Here is a 23,868-nt window from a genome sequence, read left to right as displayed (position 1 = left end):
AAGCTTTGCAGTAGAAAAAAGGAAGGCTTTCGATATGCCCCAATTGGAGGCTGTTGGCCTAGGGAAACTGTGGGCAGGCTGACTAGACACAGGGAATTCTAGTGATTGGTGAGGGGTGTGTATATTTGGCTTTTTCTGGTTTATCCTAAATGGAAGCAGAGACATAATTTAGGGAAGCTGTCAGTTATAAACGAAGTCCTGGTCATTTTGGGCTGATTGTTACAGAAATCATTGTTTAGCTTCCTGGATTGTCACTAGAGATAGCAAGCTGGCTTCCTGCAAGTCTGACTTACAAACACTGGCTTCCTGGGTTGTTTATTGTAGATAAGGGGTCAGTTTTCTGTGTAAGTTGCTGCAGGTTGTGGCTTCAAGTTCTACTTTTAAATATGATCAAATCATTGTCCATTTGTGTACTCTGTTTCTCACAAGTTTAACTCCTTTCTCCATTAACCAGAAGAGGATATCCTTGATGTCAGTTACAAAAAAATTTACATGTTTGCACATCAGATTTATAATTGCAGATGCTAAGCCTCCTTGCGCACGTTGTCGATATTCTCTGGCCTCGCTGAAGACTGCCTTGTATGTTATGACAGAGCCTTCATTCCGTTCCTCCCATTCCAGGGGCTCCTTGCAGGAAAGGAGTCTGCATAGGGAGGAGTCCCTTTAAAATGGCTTTCCCAAATAGAGGAGCAGTGTCGGCCAGGTAACTAGTGCTAACTCCTCCAGGAGGACACCCCTCCCCCAAAGACACTTTCCCCACACCAGCTTTGAAAATAACCTCATTATCATTGTCCCTAAAATCTCTCCTACTCCCAACGCCCCAAGAAATAAAAATGTCAGGGCTGTTAAATAATCCCCTTTTAGCTTTCTCTATATTTTCGATACTCGATCTTAAACAAATTCTCCTCTCCTACCTTGTCTCAAAGAAAAGTATTTCCTCTGCTTTCATCAGTCAAAGCTCTCTCATCTGTGCTACAGACAACTCCTTCTGCTTCTGTCATCTTCTTTTCAATTGTTTCCTCTTTCCCCCAGCAACCTCTTATTCTTTCTGTGGGTTATTTTAGGTCAACAAATATTTTTCAGAGCCCCTCTTCTGTGTCAGGCACCATGCTGGTCACTGGCATACCTTGCCCTCAGTGATCAGGGTCCTTTCGGGGACTCCCCACTGGCTTCAAACATGCTGGGAGAGATGAGAACTGAGAGCTGTCGCCCCTGTATGTCCTGGTTCCCACAACTAGTCCTCACCAGATAAAATCCAAATTGCAGTAACAATGGCCACTCATCCACACGGACAATTCCTTTCTCTTCAGAGAATCATCCTTGACTAATTACTTCCCAAACTAATTTAGCAGCAGCTAAACTTCTGCTGAAGCCCTCCTTGTATCTGGCTTTTGAAAACAGAAGCTTATGCTAATGGTTTCTTGTTGATTTTCAGTTTTTGGTGCTGCAACTTGGAGAGGACTGGACCCTGCTGTTTAGCATTATAACAAAGAGAGCATCTTCAGACACTGCTTAACCGACTCTCACAGTTACATAAGGTCAAATCCCTGTAACAGCTCTTATTTTATATAGACTTACACACACATATATATATGCATGTACACATATAGGCATTACTAGTGCTTCCGCTTCTCTGATTGAACGCAGACTGATGCAGAATTTGGTACCAAGAATGGTTCAGGAGGAACAGAAACTTAAAGATGAGTTCACAGAATTGATTCTGGGTTATATGGAATGGTTTTCTCAATTTGATTAGATTTAAAGGTATTAATGTCCCTTTAAAATTAATTTCCAGTTGTAAAGGGACCACTTGTAGAAAATGGCAAACCAGCTATGAAAATTATTACCTGTGTATACCTGTAATCAAGTCCCTACAGAAGACAAGTCTCTGGGTGATTAAGTATTTATCTAGAGCATTTTAGTTTTTAAAAGGAGAAAAATGAGGGTGATTGGTTGCTTTTAGTGTGCTGCAGGACTTTGGGGAATAAATAAGTTTGGGGCTTTAAATTCCCAGGTTAAGGTCCACATAAGGTACCTGAAAAACTTCTGTGGCTCCCTTAAAAAAACAAGCAAACAAGTCTTTATCTCCTGTGACTACAGAACAGAAATTCTGAAAACTCAATTCAAAGTCTAACCCTGCAGGTGGCTGAACCACAAATTGGGCAACTTGAATCCCCAATCTTGCATGTTTTTTTTTTTTTTTTGTGAAAGTTAGGGCATTGATTAAGAAGAAATAGCATCCCAAAACTTGGGATGGGGTCATATGGCCAGATTCTGATGAAGCCGGGGAGTCTGCGTTCTACCGACTCCACCCTGCCTTTTCTGCCACCCCCGTCTGAGGAGGGTCGTCCTCTTACTTGAGAACCTGTAAATACCTTCACTGAGTTAGTTGTTTTGCAGCGGACGGCTGATCCTCTCCAAGATCTACTCCCAGGGCGTCTCCTTGCTTCTAGAACTATAAAGAGATTCGAGTCTCAAAAACTCCCAGAGGGTGAGATACACAATGCGACCTGAAGGAGATGCATTGCGTGACCCCGCCCCCTCAGAAAATTGCATGATTTGCCAATTCATATGACAGAAACCTGGAGAATGTGTGTAGGAATTGACCTTAAGGGTGTGGGATCAGATAGGAGAGAATACAATGTTGTATCCACCTGAATTTACTGATTTAGGTTTAAGAAGTGGGTATTCCAGATTCAGTGTGCTAGATAAAAGGGCGGGGAAGGGCTCTAATAGTTTATTTCATTGGTTGACTGAAATATGGAACCAAAATTGATCCTCACTAAATGGGGTTGAAATGCCAGGACGTCCTTGGCATACTGTAAGGAAGTTGTCCTAAGGCTTCGGAATATCGGAATGTTAGAGTGAATTTATCATGCAAAACTTACTTTCCTATCCCTTCATTCCGATCACGTGAGGGTCCAGAAGACATTCCCTTCCCCAAAGGACATGAGAAATTAATTCTGAGAGGGGCTCCAGCATCTTTCAAGAGCTGTGTTGACCTTTCTCTGTAGGTTACAAATTATGATGGAAACTGCTACCATACGTAGAAATGGAATCCTTAAATTCATTGGGGATAATAGGACCCCAGGAATTCAGGATCTAACTGGCAGCATTTAATAAGCAAATACAGGGTAGGCATGATTACTATAATGGGCAGCAGAGCCAAAGCAGTAATCAGAATAGTCTGATGCAATTGGCATGGGCTGCTTAACCACGGGGTTCCTACAACTGAAATAGATGTAAAGCCTACTAAAGACTTTCTTGATGTAGATAAGCAAAGAAAGCTAAGTCTAATAAACATATGTATAACAAGAATCCTGTTTCTCCGGTATTATATTATATTATATTACCTGGTATTTATTATATTATATTATATTATATTATATTATATTATATTATATTATATTATATTATATTATATTATATTATATTATATTATATTATATTATATTATATTATAAAGACGTGGTCTTATATTAAAATAAGACCAGGTCTTATATTAATTTTTGCTCCAAAAGATGCATTAGAGCTTATTGTCCGGCTAGGTCTTATTTTCGAGGAAACATGGAATTACCAAAACCGAGAGTCTGCATACAGATAACACTATTCATTATCCACTTTCTTGAGAAATGGAAATATAATCCTTAATTTTTCATTTTATATGTACTTTCTGAGCTCACTGTTATTGAAAGGGCATATTGCAAAATTTAGAAATTAAAAATCATAAAATTAACAGATGTAGATTTTCTCTGTATAATAAATGATAAAATCACTATAGAAAAGTATTCAGACTGCTCTTGAGATGAAAAGTGTTCAGTGTCTATTTCCCACAAATACTTGTCCTATATATAACTTATCATTTCTCACATTTCCTACTGACCTGGGAGTTTTGTGATCTAACAGGTTGCATCAAGGGCCATGACACCATTAGAATGCACGGCCAACTGTTGGCAGGGGCATCACACTTCTAGCCCTGCTCCAGATCAGAAAAGGAAGCCGTCTCCAGCCATTTCAATCTAAGAGCACTTTGCTCTATCACTGAGTCCTTTACGGCTGCCCTTTTCTGGAAGGAAAGCAGTACTTATGTTGTGTCTGGGAAGACTATGAAACAGAGAGATGGGTTATCATTTGTCAGACGTAAGCACATGTTAAAGTGAGTTTTCACTACACATTCATTCTCACATACTACTAAGATGGAGGCCGACCAAACACATCTTGGCTTATATTAATGCAACTATGACAAAGTTTCATCTAAAAAAAATAAAGTAAAATAAATAATAATAATAATAAAACCTGGGACTAATACTTAACTGAATGATTATTTCTCATGATTAACCTTATGGGGAAATATTTTCATTATCCTCATTTGCAAATAAGAAAACTAAGCCACATAGAAAATAAGTTATTTGTCCAAAGTCACCCAAGTAGATGTGAATTTACCCCATCTGATCTCAAGGCCTGTGTTCACCACTGTACCACACTGCGTCTCCAAAGAAGAAAAATCTCTCTGGGCTGCTGTACCTGTCATAAAGGTTTGTTGTTGTTTTAATTGTTCTTTGAGACATGGAATAACTAATTACAATCAGAATCCTACCAAATAGCATTCATGGTTGTTGTACATAGTTAACATATATTACCTAAAGCTTGTGAAGTTCTTGTTTTATAGGGTAGGGAAATTTTCCTTGGAAAGCTATTGTTTTCAAAGAGTCCCAAACTGTCACTTCTAGTTATTGCTGCATATCAATATCTAGATGGTGCTCTTCTTATGAACATTTTGGAACAGATCCAGTGCTCAGAGGGATGGTGAGCAGAAGGGAAAGGCCATAACACACTTGGCTGGTGTCGCAAGAAGTCGGCACATGCTATTCTTTGTCTTGCTGCCCAGAAATCACTACATCTTGACTTTTTTGTCTACTGTTACTTTAATATTTGCTGTCCTAAACATCTTTTCTTGTCTCCAGTGCATTCAGGCTTTATTGATCTCTTTCGCCTTTTAAACCAGGAAGTTTTTCCCAAGAAGTAGACCTGGAATCTTCTTGACTTACTCAGAGATTATCTTTTCTCAAGACTTCGATAATTAAACTGCTGAAGTCATTAAATATTGTCTCTGAGTGAACTGAAGATGAAAAATGATATTCATTTGGGGCAAAAATAAATTTATTTTTTTCTGGTTGGAAATACTTTTTATTGCCTTCACAAGTAATAGAGCTCAAGGACTAACTTCACTGTTATTCTGCTTATTACCATATAAATGGCTTTTAAAATCAATATACTACCCAAATTCATGCGAATTATAAAAATAGAGGAGGTTTATCTTCAGGAAACAAAAGTCTAGAGTATAAAATTGCTTACACTTCAATGACTAGTTTAAATTATGTGTATCATAGTCACCCTGACATTTTGATTAGACTACATATATTTAATCTCAAAAGCGCATATTAATTCTCAAAACAAAGATCATAAAATTTGATTATTTATAAATATAATGATCATTATGATCTTTAAAAAAATAGTGAAGAGACTACCATAGTTTTAGCTTTATTCTCTCATAGTTTTCTGATATTTCTTAACAACCAAGTGATAAAATGTTGATATAAAACAAGATAATTAAAAACAATAGTAAATATGTCTTCCAGAGGACATATGCCCTCTTCCACTAATTTAGGATTTTGTTGGAAAAAATCTTTCATTGCTCAAGATGCTTATTTCTTGAAATCAACAGGTTCTACACATGCAAAGAATTAGGGGACCTTAGACCATATTGGATTGTCTTTGTTAACAATGTGATTTATGGTGGGGCCTTTGGAACACAAGGTATCAACCAGACCTATGCAGGGGTTGGAGACTAAAGTCAGCCATGAGGGGGTCATTCATCCTTACATGACCAACCCCAATAAAAACCCTGGACACCAAAGCTATGGTGAGCTTCCCTGGTTGGTATTAATACTTTGTGCGTGTTGCCACACATGGTTGATGAAAGAAGTAAGCACTGTCTGCACAATTCCACTGGGAGAGGACAATTGGAAGCTTGTACCTGGAATCCTTTTGGCTCCTGCCCTTTGTGCCTTTTCCCATTATTGATGTTAATATGTATCCTTCTGCTGTACTAAACAATAACCGTGAGTACAACAGCTTTACTGAGTTCTGAGTCCTTCTAGTGAATTATTGAACCTGATAGAGATCGTGGAACCTCCTAAACTTGCAGCCAATATGTTAATTGTGTTTGAATGTGTGTGAGGGATTGCACCATTTCGGCTGATCCATAATTTTCTGCAGTAAACATCTGTTGCTGATTTAATGAGACTGCATCCATTGCTTATATGCTTTAAATGTGTACCATTTGATATAAAAGGAGTTAAGGGAGTAATCACATGGGTAACCATTGTAGTGTTGTTTGTAATAACTAAAGTGGAAAATAATCTAAATATAAAACGGGGGATACCACAAGTAAATCATGTATACATGTACATCTGTGCATTTGAATATGATAACCACTAAAACTTATGCTGTAAGAGTACTTATATGAAAAAATATCAAAGCTATATTGCTAAGTTGACAAAGCAGAGGAAAAAATAGGTAAATATCCTTGTTAAATATGCATATATAATGTATATTTCCATGGGGAAAAATACACACATAACTGTGTAAGTCATGGGTAGCTTTGAGTGGAATTAGGGTGGTATTTTTACTTTGTGCTTATCTATGCTTTACTCATTTTCTTTGTAAGCATATGTTATGTCTATAATTTTTAAAAACTTACTTAAAAAACATATTTCTAGCCCCACTCCTATAATGTATTTTAAAATCTCTTAAGCTAATTTAATGATAGAGTCTAAAATTGCTCAGTGGAAATGGGAAAAAAAGACAGATTCACAAGACATCTGGTAGGCATAATGACAAACACTTGAGATTGGGTGAAGACGGGCAGGCAACTAAAGTAAGTTCATGAAAAGTTGATTTCTGTTCTTTAGTTTGTGAGAATTTGGGGACACTGATGTCCTTACTATGGAGATTGCCAGAGGTTAGTTATATGAGGTCTGACAATTAAGTTTGTGAACTTGCTGTAACAATGTTGCTAACTTTTTTTGATATCGGAGGGATTATTTATTATGAATTTGTACCAACTGGACAAATAGTTAACCAAGTTTACTATTCGAAAGTGATAAAAAAGGCTGCATGAAAAGTTAGACGAAAACAACCTGAGCTTTTTGCCAACAATTCATGGCTCTTACATCACGACAATGCACCAGCTCACACGGCACCAACTGTGAGGGAGTTTTCAGCCAGTAAACAAATAACTGTACTGGAACACCCTCCCTACTCACCCGATCTTGTCCCCAATGACTTCTTTATCCGAAGATAAAGGAAATATTGAAAGGAAGACATTTTGATGACATTCAGGACATCAAGGGTAATACGATGACTACTCTAATGGCTCTTCCAGAAAACGTTCCCAAATTGCTTGGAAGGGTGGACTAGGTGCTGGCATCGGTGCATAGCTTCCCAAGGGGAGTGCTTCGAAGGTGACTGTAGTGATATTCAGCAGTGAGGTATGTAGCACTTTTTCTAGGATGAGTTCACAAACTTAATTGTCTGAACTCCTAAGAATACAAGTTTAGATTTTAATATGCTTAAATTGAGGCGCATACAGGTTATTCAACTAAGGATAGGCATTTTGGAATACGAATCTAGAGTGTAGGAGAAATTTTAAATGGGTGATATAGATCTGGGGTCATTGGCGATAGGACATACGTGATAGTTTAAAATTGCCCTAGGAGAATATGTTGAATATAATGAACAGAAGCCCAAAAACTGACCCTCTGGAACACAAACACCGAAGGGATGAACAGTACAAAAGATCCAGGAAACAAACTGAAAAGAAGTACTTAAAGAGGCAGAAGGAAAACAAGAAGGAAATAAGGTCACTGACATCAAAGGGGGGAACGAGAGTTTCCAGGAAGTTCTAATAAACCACAGCAAAATTCAAGTGCCAAAATTCAAAATGTCACTTGGCAATTTGCAACGTGGAAGACCATCTCTAAAATGGGAATATATGCTTTCCCCAGGGGCTTTTAGTGAGATTGAAATTTTAAAAATGTAAAAATACCACACAAACTATTTAACCATCAGATGCACATAACCTGATTCCCCACCCTAATTGGTGACTATCCACTGTGCTGTTTTCTTTTTCTTTTTTTTTTTTTTATCACCTTACCTTCCTTGATTTTGACTTTTCTAGGGATTTTTCACAAAATCTGTTTCAATGCAAGACGCTTAACTCTAAGGAGTCTCCTTCTTTGGAGAAGAGGGCTATGGGAAATGATGCCGCTAACATATGCTGTCTTTCAAAGAACGTAGAAACAGAAATATCAAAAGAGGGCCATGGAGGTGATCCAACATTGCAGGAAATTAAAATGTACTATGAAGAAATAAATCATGGAAATTCTTGATATTTTTTGGTTAGATGGCATGAATGTGAAGTGGATGCCAGGGGTTTATATTTCCTCCATCTCACCAGTGGTTAAATAAAAAGAGGGGGAGGATAGCTAGATAAAATAGAACACTCACACTGCCCTTTCCTGAGCTGAACACTTATAATAATAAAAGCAATGATTAAGGTATATTTATGGAGTATCTAATACAAACCCAATAGTGCAAATGACTCAATGTAAAACCAGGCATGCCAGATTTCTAAAAAGCATCAAGACGACATTTGCTTCTTCCAGTTGTCAAAACAGGTATTTTCTGCCTCCTACATGTAACTGTGGCCTAGAGAGACCCGCCGAGGCTGGAAGGGGTAGTAGGAAATTCCAGAGTATCAACCACTTTGAAATTCACAGCCAGGACAGGGCTCACCAGCTTCAAGAGCAAGCCCATCTAACTCTCCTACCTTGCCATGTTTTAAAAATCATAGTTGACATGTAAGGAATATAGTCAATATTGTAGTAACTTTGTATGGTGACAGATGGTTACTAGACTTATGGTGATCACTTTGTAAGGTATATAAATAGCAAATCATTATACACTTGAAGCTAATATAATATTGCATGTCACTGCCATTTTTATACTCAACTTTGTCTAATGAAAGTTAGAAATGCTAATCTACAAAGCTGACAAATAATTTTTCAAGAAATACTCAGGAAACTCAAGTAAAATTTCAGAAAAATCATGTAGCATTTGAAAAGATGTCTATTTATATTATAAAAGTGTAGTTAAAAAACTTAAAACAATGTAACAAAAAGTTATCAATAGCAGTGATAGAATGAAAGGCCTTATTCTTCTAAAGTTGCTTTATTTATCCTCAGAAGAAACCAAATTAAGAACTAAAACATCTTAAAGGAGATGGATGACCTCTTTTTATCATCTACAAGACTTGAGGAAAACAAAAGCCTTGGATATTTCTCATCTTACTTTTTCTATGACCACCTTTCTACAATTTTGTTGTCTTCCTTTGCTCTATCCTCCATCTTAGTTACTTTAAAAAAATCTAAAAAGGATTCAAGTTATACTTTTGTTGTAACTGTTTGTCATATACACCCATTGTCAAGCAGATAACTTGCAAACATGAAAGACAGAAAATTCTATAAAACACAAGCATTCAAAAGCCGATGCATTCATAAGACAGAAAGCAAAACAGTGACCAGGGGCTGGAGAGGAGGGAATGGGGAGTGACTGTTTAACCGGTACAGAGTTTGGGATAATGAACAGGTTCTTCAGACGCACATTGTAAATGTATTTAATACCCCCTGAATTGCGTATTTTAAAATGATTAAAAAGGCAAATTTGCTATAGATATTTTACCATAGTTTTAAAAAAAAAAAACGGTGGGAAAAAAAGCACATGCGACACACCATTTCAGACATGACCAATTTATTCAGAAAATTCAAATTTCAGTTTGGCAAAGTATATCCAGGGGCAGAGTTTGGGATAACCATTTCATTGGAGGCAATCACAATTTCTAGAGCTGATGGGCCGTGGACTAGTATCGGAAGAAAGCAAAACTTATAAAAATAATTTAGTGTGTGTGTGGTGGGGTGATAATCATAAATATTTACAGAGGAAACAGAACGAGCAACCAGCTCACATAACTTGAGGCATGAGAAATGCTAATGCTAATAGTAACCCTTTATTCGATTTAGTTCAACATAACATTAAGCACCTAATTTGTTCAAGACACTGGGCTAGCTGCCGGTGTTGAGGTGGAAACAAAAATCACCAAAACATAATCCCTATCCTTCAGGAGTTTACAACAGCACATATAAAAATAAATGTTATAGGTGAAGAACAAAACACACACAGACACACAAACAAAAAACTGCTCTAAAAACAGGAAGGAGAGTTTACTTCTCAGTAGAAGTCTGAAGTTGGGACCCCCTTAAATTTGGTGATGTGGGTGAGGCAGGGCTTAGCAGGCCAAGTAAATGAAACTCTGGCATCTCAGCATGTCTTAGCAACAGGAAATGGTCTAGTTCCTCCACCACTTTAAATGTATGAGGGGGAGGGGTATTCAAAGGTGTTTTTATTTTAACCCTTTCAGCAATAGTCTATTATACAGAAGAGATGGACTTAAGTGAGGATGATAAAAAACAAAGTTTGAAGAGGGGCATAGACTGGAAACACCATTTCACAGTTTCAGTGTAAACTCAACCCTCTGTGTATATACATCTAGTAGCTTAAGTAATACCATCAAATGGGGAAAAAACCCACCGGCAGCGCCACAGTTCATCATGGCGGAACATCTCTCCTGTTGGACTATAAAGTAGCTTCGGCCACTGCCAATGGTGGATGTGAGGGTAGATGGAAATTGAAGTCCATGTTTTACACAGAAATTAAAGTCCATAAACATTCCCCCTTTAACATAAATGAAGAAGAGATAACCTGGGGAGAGAGATGAACTCTTTGTAAGCTAATTGATCTAATGATGAGTTGGTATGCTATATTTCCTATTTAAAAAAATACAGGATCTTTCCTGAATAATTTACTATGTGGATATCATACACTTCAAAAAGAATTTTAATGGAACATACACCTAATCAAACATCAGTTTCTTCTTTTGCAATTTACACAAATTACCTTAATTATAACACTTTAGGGAACCTTACAAACACAATATATAACAACTTTTTAAATATTATTCATCATCTTTAACTTCTGAGTTTGGCTTGTATTATCTCAAAGGAAAACTACTTATAAATCTCACAGAATTAACTCACCACCAAATTTTAAAAATAAGCAAAGGAAAAGCTTTCCTGCAAGCCTTTACCAATGGAAAATGTCAATGCAAACACCTGCCAGGTTTTGATGACATAAAAATCAACAATATACATAATCAGCACCTCAAAACCAAAACCTCCCTTTGAAGTACAAAATTCAATTCTTCCTGCCCTCTTAGTAACTGGTAATCAGAACCCCATGTAGTGTAGGAACTGTTCAGGTTTGTCACGTAGTACAACATACATGATTTTTGAAACATTTAATAACGTAGTGATATGGCACCATGAATAGCTATTGTTTTTAAAACCAAAGTGACTCAGAGGGCTAGAACAGATATAAGAGCACAGTGAAATCATTCAAAAGTAAAAAAAAAACAAAAAAAAACCATGTAATCTATACTGGCCTATATTAATTTAAATTAAAAACCAAATGGTATCATTTCAGACCTATATACATCAAGATGCCAGTTATAAAAATGTATTTTAGCTGTAAATGCTAGATTATGAAAAAATAATTTTATATCAATTTTATTTAACTTTAATGAATTTCCCCAACTCTAATACTAAACACATTAAAAGAACTTAAAATTTTAATGGCAAAAATTTCCTATTTTCCCCATCTGTTAAAAAAAAAAAGACAGACACATTTTGGTTTCCCTTAACGTACAATGCCCTATTGTTAAGGCACAACTATTTTAGGATAGAAATGAAACCACATATTAGGTTTATTTTACACAACAGTTACAAGACAGACTTTGTAGGCATATAGTGAAAATAATTAAATACATCTGAAATTTAACCAAGATCTAAAATGAAAAATCACTGTTTCTATCCAGCAGCAATCAACACATAACCAAGATAAGTAGTTGCAGTCACAATAAAATCCAGATAGTTTGTTTACAACTTGCCAAAGATTATCTCCATAAGGCCATTTTCAAAGTGTTATCAAGGAGAGGCAAGCTGGGTATTTTCTTTTTTGAGTAGAGGGTGGCATTCTGGCTTTCTTTTAAGCTTGAGCTATCAGGGATAGTTGTCACCGTCAAAGCCTGAGTGAAATCCAGTTTTTGAAATTAAATATCTGAGAGAAGGGCAAAGTTCCTGATCACAGGGGTCCGGGCAGGTGTTTGCTTTGCATCCTCCCTCTGCTCCTCTTCCACTGAGTTTTCCTTTCCCAACCTTTTCTTAGCCACCGCCCCTCCCTCACTTCCTCTGACACAGTTCCCACAATATTCAAAAGGAGCACCCAGCAACAGGAAGAGTTTGCACTATTACGTAAAACACATAAACTGAAACATTTGTTACTTCATTATACAGCTATAAACAATTCACTTGAATATTGATTTAAAATCAAGAAAAAATCCCACTGAAATTGGGGGAAAGGGGATAATTGAATACCAAAGACAAATATGACCCATCTTGTAAGCCCTTGTAATCTCAACTGCAATAGGCATACACATATGAAAACTAATAGGAAAAGCGAATTGTCTCAAACAGGCTTATATATCCAACTCTCTTGTATTTTCTGCATTTTCATTCTTTGAAGGATGGTTTGGAAAAAATGCTTTACAAAGACAGAAGCACTGAATTAGACCTGACAGCTTAGAGCTTTGCGGTTTTGCAAGTGACTTTCCTTTCCTTTTTGCAGTTTTTGGAAAGTAATGGTCAAGTAGGATTCCTCCAGGACTGATCTCCCTCACTTGGAATTTTACTTGAGTCTCAGTTCTACTGTAAGATATCAGCAGCCAATCTTGAGAGAAATAGGTCTACGAAAGAATTCCTGGACAAGCGCTGGGAAAGAGTATACAGGTTAAGAAAGAGGAGCAGAAATAAAAGGTAGAAATGAAGAGAGACGGAGGGGACAGCTACTGTGATTACTGATGTCTCTGCTTTTACTAATTGTGTAAAACTCAATTTTAAGGGAAAATTATCCTCTAAATAAGGGCAAAGATGAGGGAAATGGAAAATCAGGAGTTGGAGAGGTAAGGGTCACTAAAAGTAAACTCTAGTGATTTTGCTACATTTTAGAAATTTTATTTATGTAATTCTGGGAGATGTTATATGCCTCATTTATGAAGGTGTTTTACTGCTATGTTCTGGAATAATAATGTCTCACATAAATAAATATAAATACTGTTCTTTGTAGTTATATTAGTTCTGTAATGTATATTGACTTTTAGAAACAAAATAAATGTTTTTAATGGAAATTTCTATAAAAACACTTAAAAATCATTAGTAACTAGACTATACCCAACAAATTATAAAAATAATGCATTTAACTGACAGCCAATGTTTGCACATAAGTCCTTCACAGTCATTATCTATATGCAGATCAACGAAATTAAAAATAAAACCAAAAGCAATCATGCTTGCTAAGATGAACTAGCTTCATTTCCATTAAATCATAAAGTTTCCAATGTAATATTGGGGGGAAAAATTCCATTTAAATCCCATTTCCCACTATGCCAGTCAGATTTCCCTAACTTTGATATGTTTACAACGACACAAATGCTTTTCTACTATAGGACTCAGGAAACAGCATATGCCTTTTGCCATCTCTCCTGAGACAACAGGAATCCTTTATGTCATTGCAAAGTAAAAAGATGAGGTCTTCAATATTGTTCAGGACTTAGAATTCCTAAGTCCTGTTTAAATGTCAAGTGTTCCTACTAACAAAACTTTGAACAAAAGCTTACCCACTGAGACCCACTACTCTGTAAGATTTGTGACCAGTTGCTAGAGATTGGATGGAAACATGTGCATCATACTAGGCTTAATTCCCTAATGAAGAGTTAAAGGGCTTTGGACAGTGTAATGTGCAAACCTAAAGCTGGATGCACATTCTACCAGCTGAGGATGTCCACTCTTTGGTCAATTATACCTCCAAGATAAGAAAACAAATGGAAAGTTGCTTTACTGCTAAAAAATTATAAAAAAAGAAAAGAAAGAAAAAGGAAGGAAAGAAAGAAACCATGAGAAATCCCTCTCCTTACCAGTGTATTATGGACTACACGGGCATCAAAGTCCCATGAAATAAGGGTTTGTTTGTATACATGAAGCTTTCAGATACCACATGAGAGAAATCAGACATCCCAGTGGTAGTTCACAAAGCAAGGTTCTAATTACAGTGACACAACAAGTATGCCACAACTTTTCTTCCAACCAGATTCTGCATACTGAAGAGAAAAAAATTTTTAAATGCATCAAAAAGTAACTTTAACCCTCATTATTTTACTCTAAAGGGAAACTATAAATTATCTCAAAAGTTACTACTATGAGAGTTTGGTTAGGTTAGATCCATTTATTAATGGTAAAAGCAACCATGGCAAAAACAACCATGGCAAAAGCAACCATAACTCATTCTTGATAATGAGAGAATCCCTATACACAAACCTGGCAAAATTTTTAAAAAGTACTTAAACACATCTTTTGAAAATAATGAAAGCTAGCGCAATTCACACAGTCTCAAATAACTTTCAATTAATAATATAACTGTTTATATTTCTGTAGTGCCTTACAGCATATTTTGTCCCTAATGAGAAAATGTACCATAATTCTAGTGCTAACCCTGAAACCGTAATGCAAACCTTACATGTTGAAGACTAATGCTGGCCAAGAGGAAAAGGATGGAATCATGCACTGTCCAAAGGGCAAATGAAAATCAACAGAACGATGGCAGAAAAGATGAACCCATGAATACAAACACACTTTTCTTGTAGAAACAAAACACACACTCACACACACACACACACACGCAGAAATTACAACACAACCATCATATATCTATATTCTCTATTAGTTGGTGAACCTGTTATTAAAATTTCAAAGAAATAAAAACAATTTAAACTCTTTCTATTTTAATCCATAAGAAATCTTCATTAACAGATAAATAGAGCATTTGTTGCATATTAATGAACATGTGTCTTCTTGTGCTTTCCATCTGAATTAGGGGTAAAAACCCCCAATCACTTTATTTTAAATGAGATATTAAGCATAAAGTAACATTAAACACCTACACGAAATCTATCCTTTCTTCAGCCCAATTCTATATGAAAGTACTAACAGTGAAGATTCATGATGTGTGGAAATGGTGACTCACAACAATGTAGACTCAGCTATAGATTGTAATTCACAAATATATATATATGTACATATATATGTACATATATATATATGTGTGTGTGTATATATATATATATATATATATATATGCCTTGTGTATGACAACTGTACGAAAATAGTCTCAAAAATAAAGACAATACTTGAGACACGAAGCAACCCATCTTCCCTGATCTTGCATCCTATTACAGGGAAAATAAGTCTCTGATGCTTCATAAATACTTTAAAAAGTTCAGGATGGCCTTAACCATGCAGAGTCTCCACTGATCCTTTGAAGTCTCCAGCGTTTCAGGCTGACCATTCAGCTCTGGAAGAGCTGTGATCTGTAATCAGCTTTGCTCATTTATGTCCTGTCTTCTCCAGATCTGGGAGTTTTCGGACCAGAGCTTGGTGGTTCATTCTGATGCTGGCCAGGAGCCCACCTTCAATGCCGTCGGCACCGGTGTAACTGATTTCTTCACCACTCAGGGTGGTCATATGTCCCCCAAGGGCTTTTAAGATGGCATTGCCAGCACATATATCCCATTTTTTGATGTATGTCACATGAATATATAGATCAGCTTTTTCTTGACTCTTATCAGGCACATCCAAGAGTGCCAAAACTTTATAACCTAAAAGATAAAACACAGAATTTAGGTTACTGTTGGAAAGATTTAGAGAGCTGTTCAGGAGCTCTCTGTACTATCTTTGCAACTGCTAAGTCTAACATTTTAAAATAGTTTTTAAAAAAGTTACAGCACAAACATTAAAACCAAATGAGCAAAAAATACACTGCAAAGGAACTTATTAAGGTATTCTCAAATATAACCAAATACATGTCTGTAATTTTTAAAATTTACATCTTTGTGGTTTTTTTCGTGAAATGAAACATCTAGGATGTATGATTTCCTATGGATATTATGCTGCAACTAACACCCACAGGCTTCACTTGAATATCTAGGAAGGCGAGATTTGAAAGAAGAGAATACAAAATAACACTATCTTACTTCCTCTTTATAAGGAGGCAAAGTTTAAAAATAAAATAACAAAACAACCACAGAAGAAACTGGGTCTAGAATCTGGTTTATCCCATTCCTACTGAGTATTCTGGCCATTACTTTTCATAATCGACCTAACAGAGAGTCTGTAAGAAAATAACAAAGTTATATTAAGGAAGGCATATATGTGCAATCAGTAAACTAAAACTATTAGGCTTAAAAATTAATAAGCATTACTTTTCCCTTTATTATTGTGCTGAAAAGGTTTTAAACACACATTTCTGACCATTATTTGCTATTTATTTGAAATAAAACACTTCTAGGACATTAAACAACATTCAAAACTAGGGTGGGCAAATGACCCATGTGTCAAATCCAGGCCATAGCCTATTTTTACATAGCCCTCGAGGTATGGATACTTTTTATATTTTTAAAGGATGGTTTTAAAAAAACAGAACTAAACAAAGAATAATATGCAAGAAAGACCATATGTGGCTCACAAGGCCTAAAATATATACTTTCTGGCCTTCCAGAAAAAGTCAGCTGATCCTTGATCTAGATAACATAGGCTATAATAATACAGAATATACATTAAGCTAGCTGGGTGGGCACTAGACTCTCTGGCTCATCCTAGACACGCAAGCTGAGGAGTTCAGGGGTGTTCAAAGTGACCCAGGGATTAGCCATTGTAATAACACGATGACTCTTGGCATCCTTCTGCCATATGAAGCATCGAATATATTTGGAACTTTTCTTCTCTCCCTGATATTCCTAGAGTTAAACTAATAGGACAATAATTTTGAAATCAGATCATATATAAAACAACCACTGATGGTACATCACTGGCAGGAAGATGCTTTTGTAGTATTCGAGGAATAGAAATCACTATTGTGAGGTTGTTCGTTTCTACTGGGATATTGTTTCTAACAAGAAGGCATGTGTGACTGAAATCCCACCCTAGAAATAACCAAGATGAGACCACGCCTGTCTCGAAAGTCCACTGTCCATTCTCATTTTCTTCCCAAGTATGGCACAACTACTTCTTCCTCCTAACAGAAGAAGCCTTGACCATGCTGGGAACACTTTACAGGCATTGCAGGGGAGAAGGAACATACCAGCGCCACCAGCCGAGATAATTGTAGTCTGGTTTCCAAAAGTCTGAAGAGCAACCTGTTTGACCATTCCTGAATGGGAGCGAGATACAACAATCCTTGGGGTCTTCTCATCGTAGGAAGTGCGGGCTTTCACATTTGACCCACCATCTACCATTGCCCAAGCTGAAAAGCAAATATACAATAATATCCATTTAGAGCATTGAAGTTTTTAAAACTACAACTCAAAGTACAAAGACTGAAAAAAAATCCTTTTCCACAGAATTACTTGTACATTTTTTCCAAAACAGAAAGCTTTACTTTTTTTTTCTGAATACAGAGTAACATGGTTTTTTTTAACATTAAAATAGGCATGTATTAAGACAAATCTAAAAAAGACCATATCATCTTGCCCAGCCAGAGATAATAGCTATTAAATACTTGGCTTAACAGCTCCTAGGCTCCAGAGCCCCTGGTGGGGTGGTGGCTGAATCTTCACTGGAATCCCACTGCAACTCAACTTCTTCCGGTACCTAATCCAGCTTCCTTCCCCCCCTTCCACAAAAGTAATCTCAAGAGCGCCCCTAGTAAATAGCCCCTGGTAAATATTCCGCATGCTAATCTCCATACCAAAATCTGATTCCTGGGGAACCCAACCTGGGACATAAGCACAACTAGATACCCTGGATAACTCAAATTTTAAAATTGTTAAAGGGGTAAGTTAACATATCTGCTTTATCAGACAGCATAAAAAGAAAAAAGCTCTAGATTTTAAAATAGAGTAGAAGTTTTTAAGAAGGTGAGGAGACTCTAGAGATGGCTTGAAATGTTTTCCTTGGTTTATAAGTTTTCTTTACTGTCTACCAAACTACACAACAAAACCAACTTACTCAGAATTCTCCCAATTAGAGTGTTGTTCTAGCATTCACTCACAATGGGTAACTATAACCCACCATGGCTAGCAAGGAAGGAGCTGCATTACTACTTATTCCTGGCTGAAGAAAAAAATAAAAACAATTAACCGAGTCTGGGTTTCTGAGTTTCCCAAGGATGATGGCAGTCTCTCAGACTTTTCTCACATTTCCTTCTAAAACCCCACATTGCAAAAAAGAGAATAAACACAAACACCCTTAATACCTGTAAGTAGAAGACAGAGGATAACTTAAACCCTAATTTATGAGAAAGAAGGGGAGTAAATACTCAAGATCGGCAGAATAAGTGCTGCCACTGACTTCGGTGTGGGGAATATGGCGGGAGCTTCACAGAAGTGCCAAGAGGTCAGAAGACTATCAGTGGTGGTAGAACTCAGATAACATCAGCCAGGATTTCTCCCCAGAAGGAAAAGGTCCCATGTAAAATGAGAACTACTAAAAGCAGGCCAGGAACTTGACAATAGAGCAATGAGAAGAGTCTTGGAGAAGACATGGAACCAAAAGTGAAGTCTTAATAACATACTGGAGGATGTCTGACATCTTTCGGATGTCTCCCCAAAAGAGACACAACTTGGAAGACAGCAAATAGAACTAAAGAGAAGCAATGGGTTGAAGATAAGGACCCTATTGGACCAACACAGGATCAAACGAGAAAGAAGAAATGTGAAAACAAAAAAAGGTGCTTGAAATAAATGCCTTTTTCTGGCTAACAGAAAAGGAGGCTCCTAAATTGAGAATCATCACCCTCCAATGGATTCCATAGTAGCTGGCCCAAATATGATTAAGAAATGTAAAACTGCATGTCAATTGAAAAATCACAGAAGAAAACACAGAGAATGAAGATGAAAACATTTCAGACTAATTGAAAATTTCTACAAAGCAGGGGGGAAAACTATAACACAACATTACAGCATGAATAAAAAGCAACAAAAAAATAAAAAATGCTATGACACAAACAAAAAAACAACTCAAGAAAAAATGAGCTAATAATAGGAAGATATGAAATAGGAACTTCTATAACACAGGAAAGAAACTGAAAAAAAGACACAAAAACCACTGAAGACTTTGCAATAAATCACAGAATACACAAAGAACTTGTCCAAAAGCACAGCAAGCAATGAGAAAAGCAAAAAATGAAAAAGTAAACAGATAAAAGAGACCAGAGAGAAAGTGACAGATATAGAAGCCAGTGAAAGAAGAGTCAGCAAACATATGTTAGGAGTCCCTGTAAAAGAAAAACAAATAATGAAACAGAACTAATCTTTAAAATGATAATTCAAGAAAATGTCCCTGAAATAAAAGATGACCTAAATGTCGACACTGAGCGAGATACTATGTAGGTTATCTGCCCAGAATGCCAACCCCGAATCTGAGATTTATCATCATTCTATTATTAAACTTTAACGATAAACTATTTGGCTCTCCAGGCTAAGAGACCAAGCCACTTAAAAGGAAAGAAAATCAGGTTGTCATCCTTTTGCCACCAAGAATGAACATGCGCTCAGACAGCCATGACACCAGTTCAACAGTTTCTACCAGTTAACCAGGAAAAAAGGGAGTATGGAGGCTTGAATAGTGTCCTACCGCAAAATTCATATCTACCCAAAATCTTTAGAATGTGACCTCATTTTGAAATAGAGTCTTTGCAGATGTAACTAAAGATGAGGTCACACTGGATTAGGGTGGGCCCTAAATTCACTGACTGGTGTTCTTACAAGCGGTGACACAGAAATACAAAGAAATGTGAAGACAGAGGCAGGGACTGGAATGATGTGTCTACAAACCAAGGAACTCCAAGGATTCCCTGGCGCCACCAGAAGCTGGAAGAGGGAAGGAAGGATTCTTTCCTTGAGCTTTCAGTGGGAGCAGGACACTACTGACAACTTGCTATCAGTCAGACTTCTGGCCTCCAGAATTTTGAGAGTAAGTTTCTGTAGTTTTTAAGCTGTGGTCTTTTGTTATGGCAGCCCTAGGAAATAAATACAGGATGAAACCAAAGATTTTATAACTATCCAAGAGGTCTTTCAAGTATCACAGAATGGGAAAGATTTTACCATGTAAGAACTCAGGTTAATACCATATCCATGAGCTAGTTCTCCAGAAGAAATCTATTTGAGAACAAGCTTTATCCAACCAAGAGATGACTGAGGAACTCTCAGCAAAAGCATTGCTTGTTAGCACTGAATTTAACTGTATTTAAGAGGAAACAAAAGATATGAACAAAGGTGGGAGAATAAAGGTGTGTAAATGTTATCTCATAGTTGATTGATCAGAGTCAAAGGACACCATTTAAATCTGAAGAGCTAAATAGTAAAGAAATACACACATAAAAAAAGATATGATTGACTAAAATGGGATGGTGGTCAAGGAGGCTAAAATAAGTTGACTTAATTGTTGCTCATCATATGAGAGAAACAACAGATAATAGCTAAAGAAAAGGACCATGAAGTGGTATATATTAAGGTGTTAGGAAAAGTGAACAACAACAAAAAAACCAATTTAACTTAAAAAATAACTGTAATTTGAATCACATCGAATACATAAAAATCTATGCAATCATAAAGTTATACCAAAAAAACAAAACAAAAAACCAAGAAAGCCTGCTCTCCCCCACCAAATAACATTTATTTTCACTGGAGATAGTTTTCACCCCAACTCCTTAATTGAAAACTGGTAAAGGAATGAGTTAAACATTTATCTTATAAGAACGACATTTCAAGATAAACAAGTAACTTCGGTTGATGGAGAAATTTCCTTTATAGAAGAATTCTAGCTAGTACATGTAGGAAAAAACCCCAGAATATCCCATTTTACATCTTTAATAGATCTTAAAATTATTATATGAAAGAATCTCAATTTCTAATAGTGTCAAAATCTCTCCAGATTATATGCTGGCAGCAAGAGAATCAAAATAATTTTATAACTGAGATATCTGGGCATGACCACCATCAATAGTGAGATATTATATGTCACGTAATATGATGTAGAGGGAAGTACATGAAGAATATTTACAATGTAGTCTTGACAAAAATGCTTAACCTTAATCCAATCAAGGCTCCAGAGCTAATTTGCACTTTATAAGAAAAAGACATAAAAATAAGTTAAATGACACCCTGAGGAAACACAAAACTTCAAAAGGCAGGACATTCTATGAAAACTGACCTGGTATCCTCAAGGAGTCAACGTCATGGGGAAAAGGGGACTGAAGGTGGTTGTTCTAGACTAAAAGAATGTAACATAACAACCAAAAGAAATGCTTGTCTGTCTGCATCTTGGCTTGAAGTAACCAGTTGTAAAAATCCATTTTAGAAATAATTGGGAGAAATATGAATATTCAATCAATTAGGGAATAATTTTTAATTTTATCTTTATAGTACTGTTTTTGTGTAGAAACAGTAGTTCCCCCATATCTGAGGGGAACACATTCCAAGACCCCCATTCGATGCCTGAAACCACAGATAGTACGGAACACTTTTTTATACTGTTTTTATATGTGTACACACATATCTATAATCAAGTTTAATTTAGAAATTAGGCACAGCAAGAGACTAACAACTAATAATAAAATAGAACAATTATAACAATAGAGTGTAATAAAAGTTATGTGAAAGTAGTCTCTCTCTCTCTGGTAACCAAGGAAGTTACTCAGTGGCCAATGGGTTGACAGCATGGATAAAAGGATGGACAAAAGGATGACTCACATCCTGGGTGGGATGGAGCAGGACGACACGACATGTCATCATACTACTTCAAAAGGGAGAGCAATTCAAAACTTATGAATTGTTTATTTCTGAAATTTTCCATTTAATATTTTTGGACTGTGGTTGATCTCGGTAAACAAACCACAGAACACGAAACTGCAATGGGGGGGTACTACTGTATATGGTAATTTATTACAATTTTATGTTTGTTTGAAATTATTCATAATAAAAGTTTGAGAAAAAGAAATAGAAGGGAAAAATTAAAATCCTCTCAATTCTTTTTAGAAATGATCTAAAAAATATAGTATTACTAAGAAGTGAATTTACAGTGCTTTATCTCTAGAGGTCAGTATTGTGTAAGAAAATAAAGACAGCATATCTCAGTAGATAGTACCAGGATAATTTTAGGTACTAATTACTAATTAGTAAAAGAATTACTAATTTAATACTTTTAAAAATATATTTCATGTTCCATAAACTCAATACATTCAGTCCCAACACTTACATGGACAAAATGATTTCAATCACCTTAAAAAATATAGTAGGTGCTTACGTAAATATTAATGACTGATGATGAGGTAATAGTTATCAGGTAACATAATAGCTAACAAATGTTTATTCTCTCTATATGCTAAAAAAAAGTCCAGTAGGACATAAAAAGGGGTTGGTATTTTGCTACAGACTTCAAATGTTATAACTTATTTTTAACAGCTACAAATTTTCACTGAGTGGATATACTACACTTATACATTACTTCACTAAAATAGTGAAGCATCTCTTGCTTCTAAGAATTTTACACTCAGTGAATTCTAGTTAAATCTGACGAGAATTCTGATCAGCTTTGCTCTAACTGCTGCCAACAACAATAGTACCTAGTTCCCATTCATTATAGTCAGTTGCAGTTAAATTCTGGTAAACATACAATATTTGACAGGTGGTGCTCTGTCAACATCAATATACAGTCTGGATCTGAAAATAACAGTCCAAAAAGAGGGCACAAGCCAAACAAACCTTTGATCCAGGAATAGAAGGTCAACCCACACCTAATTAAGGACTTATTGATTCTTGTGGAATGTTTGCTGACCAGCAAGCAAACACCTTATGTTCCAGCATGCTGGGCAAGTCAGCTACATCAGAGAAGAATGTAACTTGTCCCTAAGTTAGAGACTTTCAGCTTTTTTATTCTAAGGGAGATAAGCCTTATCATACATATTTTTATGGAATAAAGATTTTTGAAAATGAGCATTTTATTACCCCAAATTCCCTGGCTGAAATGAACAGATATGGAAACTAGGGCCCAGAGAATGTGAATCTACTTGCCTATCCGATATCATTTTCCTCCACATTTTCTTTATTATGCTTCTAACTCTCTTTGGAGTAGTAGGCTCTGTTTGTAGCTAAGGGTGCCATGTGATATCTGGCCAAGGAAATGAAGCAGAGGGCTTCAAGTTAATATAAAAAATAGCTGGAAATGATCTTTTGTCTCTTTTCATTTTTCTTTCTTCCTGTCTAGAACAGACCCGTGGTAACTGGAAGCACCCATCTTTGTGAGCATGTAAACAAAAAGTCATCTAAGAACAGAAACAAAATGAGGAGTCAGGTGCTAAACGGTACCAAAGCCACTGAGCAAATACTATTCTTTGACTGTCTTATTAAGTGAGAAAAATAAAGCCCTTACTTGTTTAACCACTGTAATCAGATTTACTTTATATGCAGCTAAATGCAATCCTAACTGGTATAGAAGAGGCAATAAGAGACATTGTCAAAAGAATGAGAGGGCATCAAAGACTAAAGCCCCAAGCTTACTCTACTTTTATGCGTCCATGTTCTTTTTT

General features: G+C 36.3%; 1 protein-coding gene across 1 annotated transcript in view; it reads right to left on the bottom strand.

The window, feature by feature from the left end:
- Window positions 1–9,856: 9,856 nt before the first annotated feature.
- The window catches only part of BPNT2 (3'(2'), 5'-bisphosphate nucleotidase 2), a 31,920-nt gene continuing 17,908 nt past the window's right edge, over window positions 9,857–23,868 (bottom strand). Inside the window, exons 4-5 of the mRNA XM_019717578.2 lie at window positions 17,425–17,586; window positions 9,857–15,943 (exon numbers count right to left, since the gene is read on the bottom strand). Of these exons, the coding sequence (XP_019573137.1) occupies window positions 15,672–15,943; window positions 17,425–17,586 (434 nt within the window). The 3' untranslated portion in view covers window positions 9,857–15,671. The remainder of the gene's footprint in view (window positions 15,944–17,424; window positions 17,587–23,868) is intronic.

Source organism: Rhinolophus sinicus, linkage group LG14, assembly GCF_036562045.2.
Source record: "Rhinolophus sinicus isolate RSC01 linkage group LG14, ASM3656204v1, whole genome shotgun sequence".
Taxonomy (NCBI): domain Eukaryota; kingdom Metazoa; phylum Chordata; class Mammalia; order Chiroptera; family Rhinolophidae; genus Rhinolophus; species Rhinolophus sinicus.
Note: the sequence above shows the minus strand (reverse complement) of the source record. Positions and strands in the feature narration are given on the sequence as shown.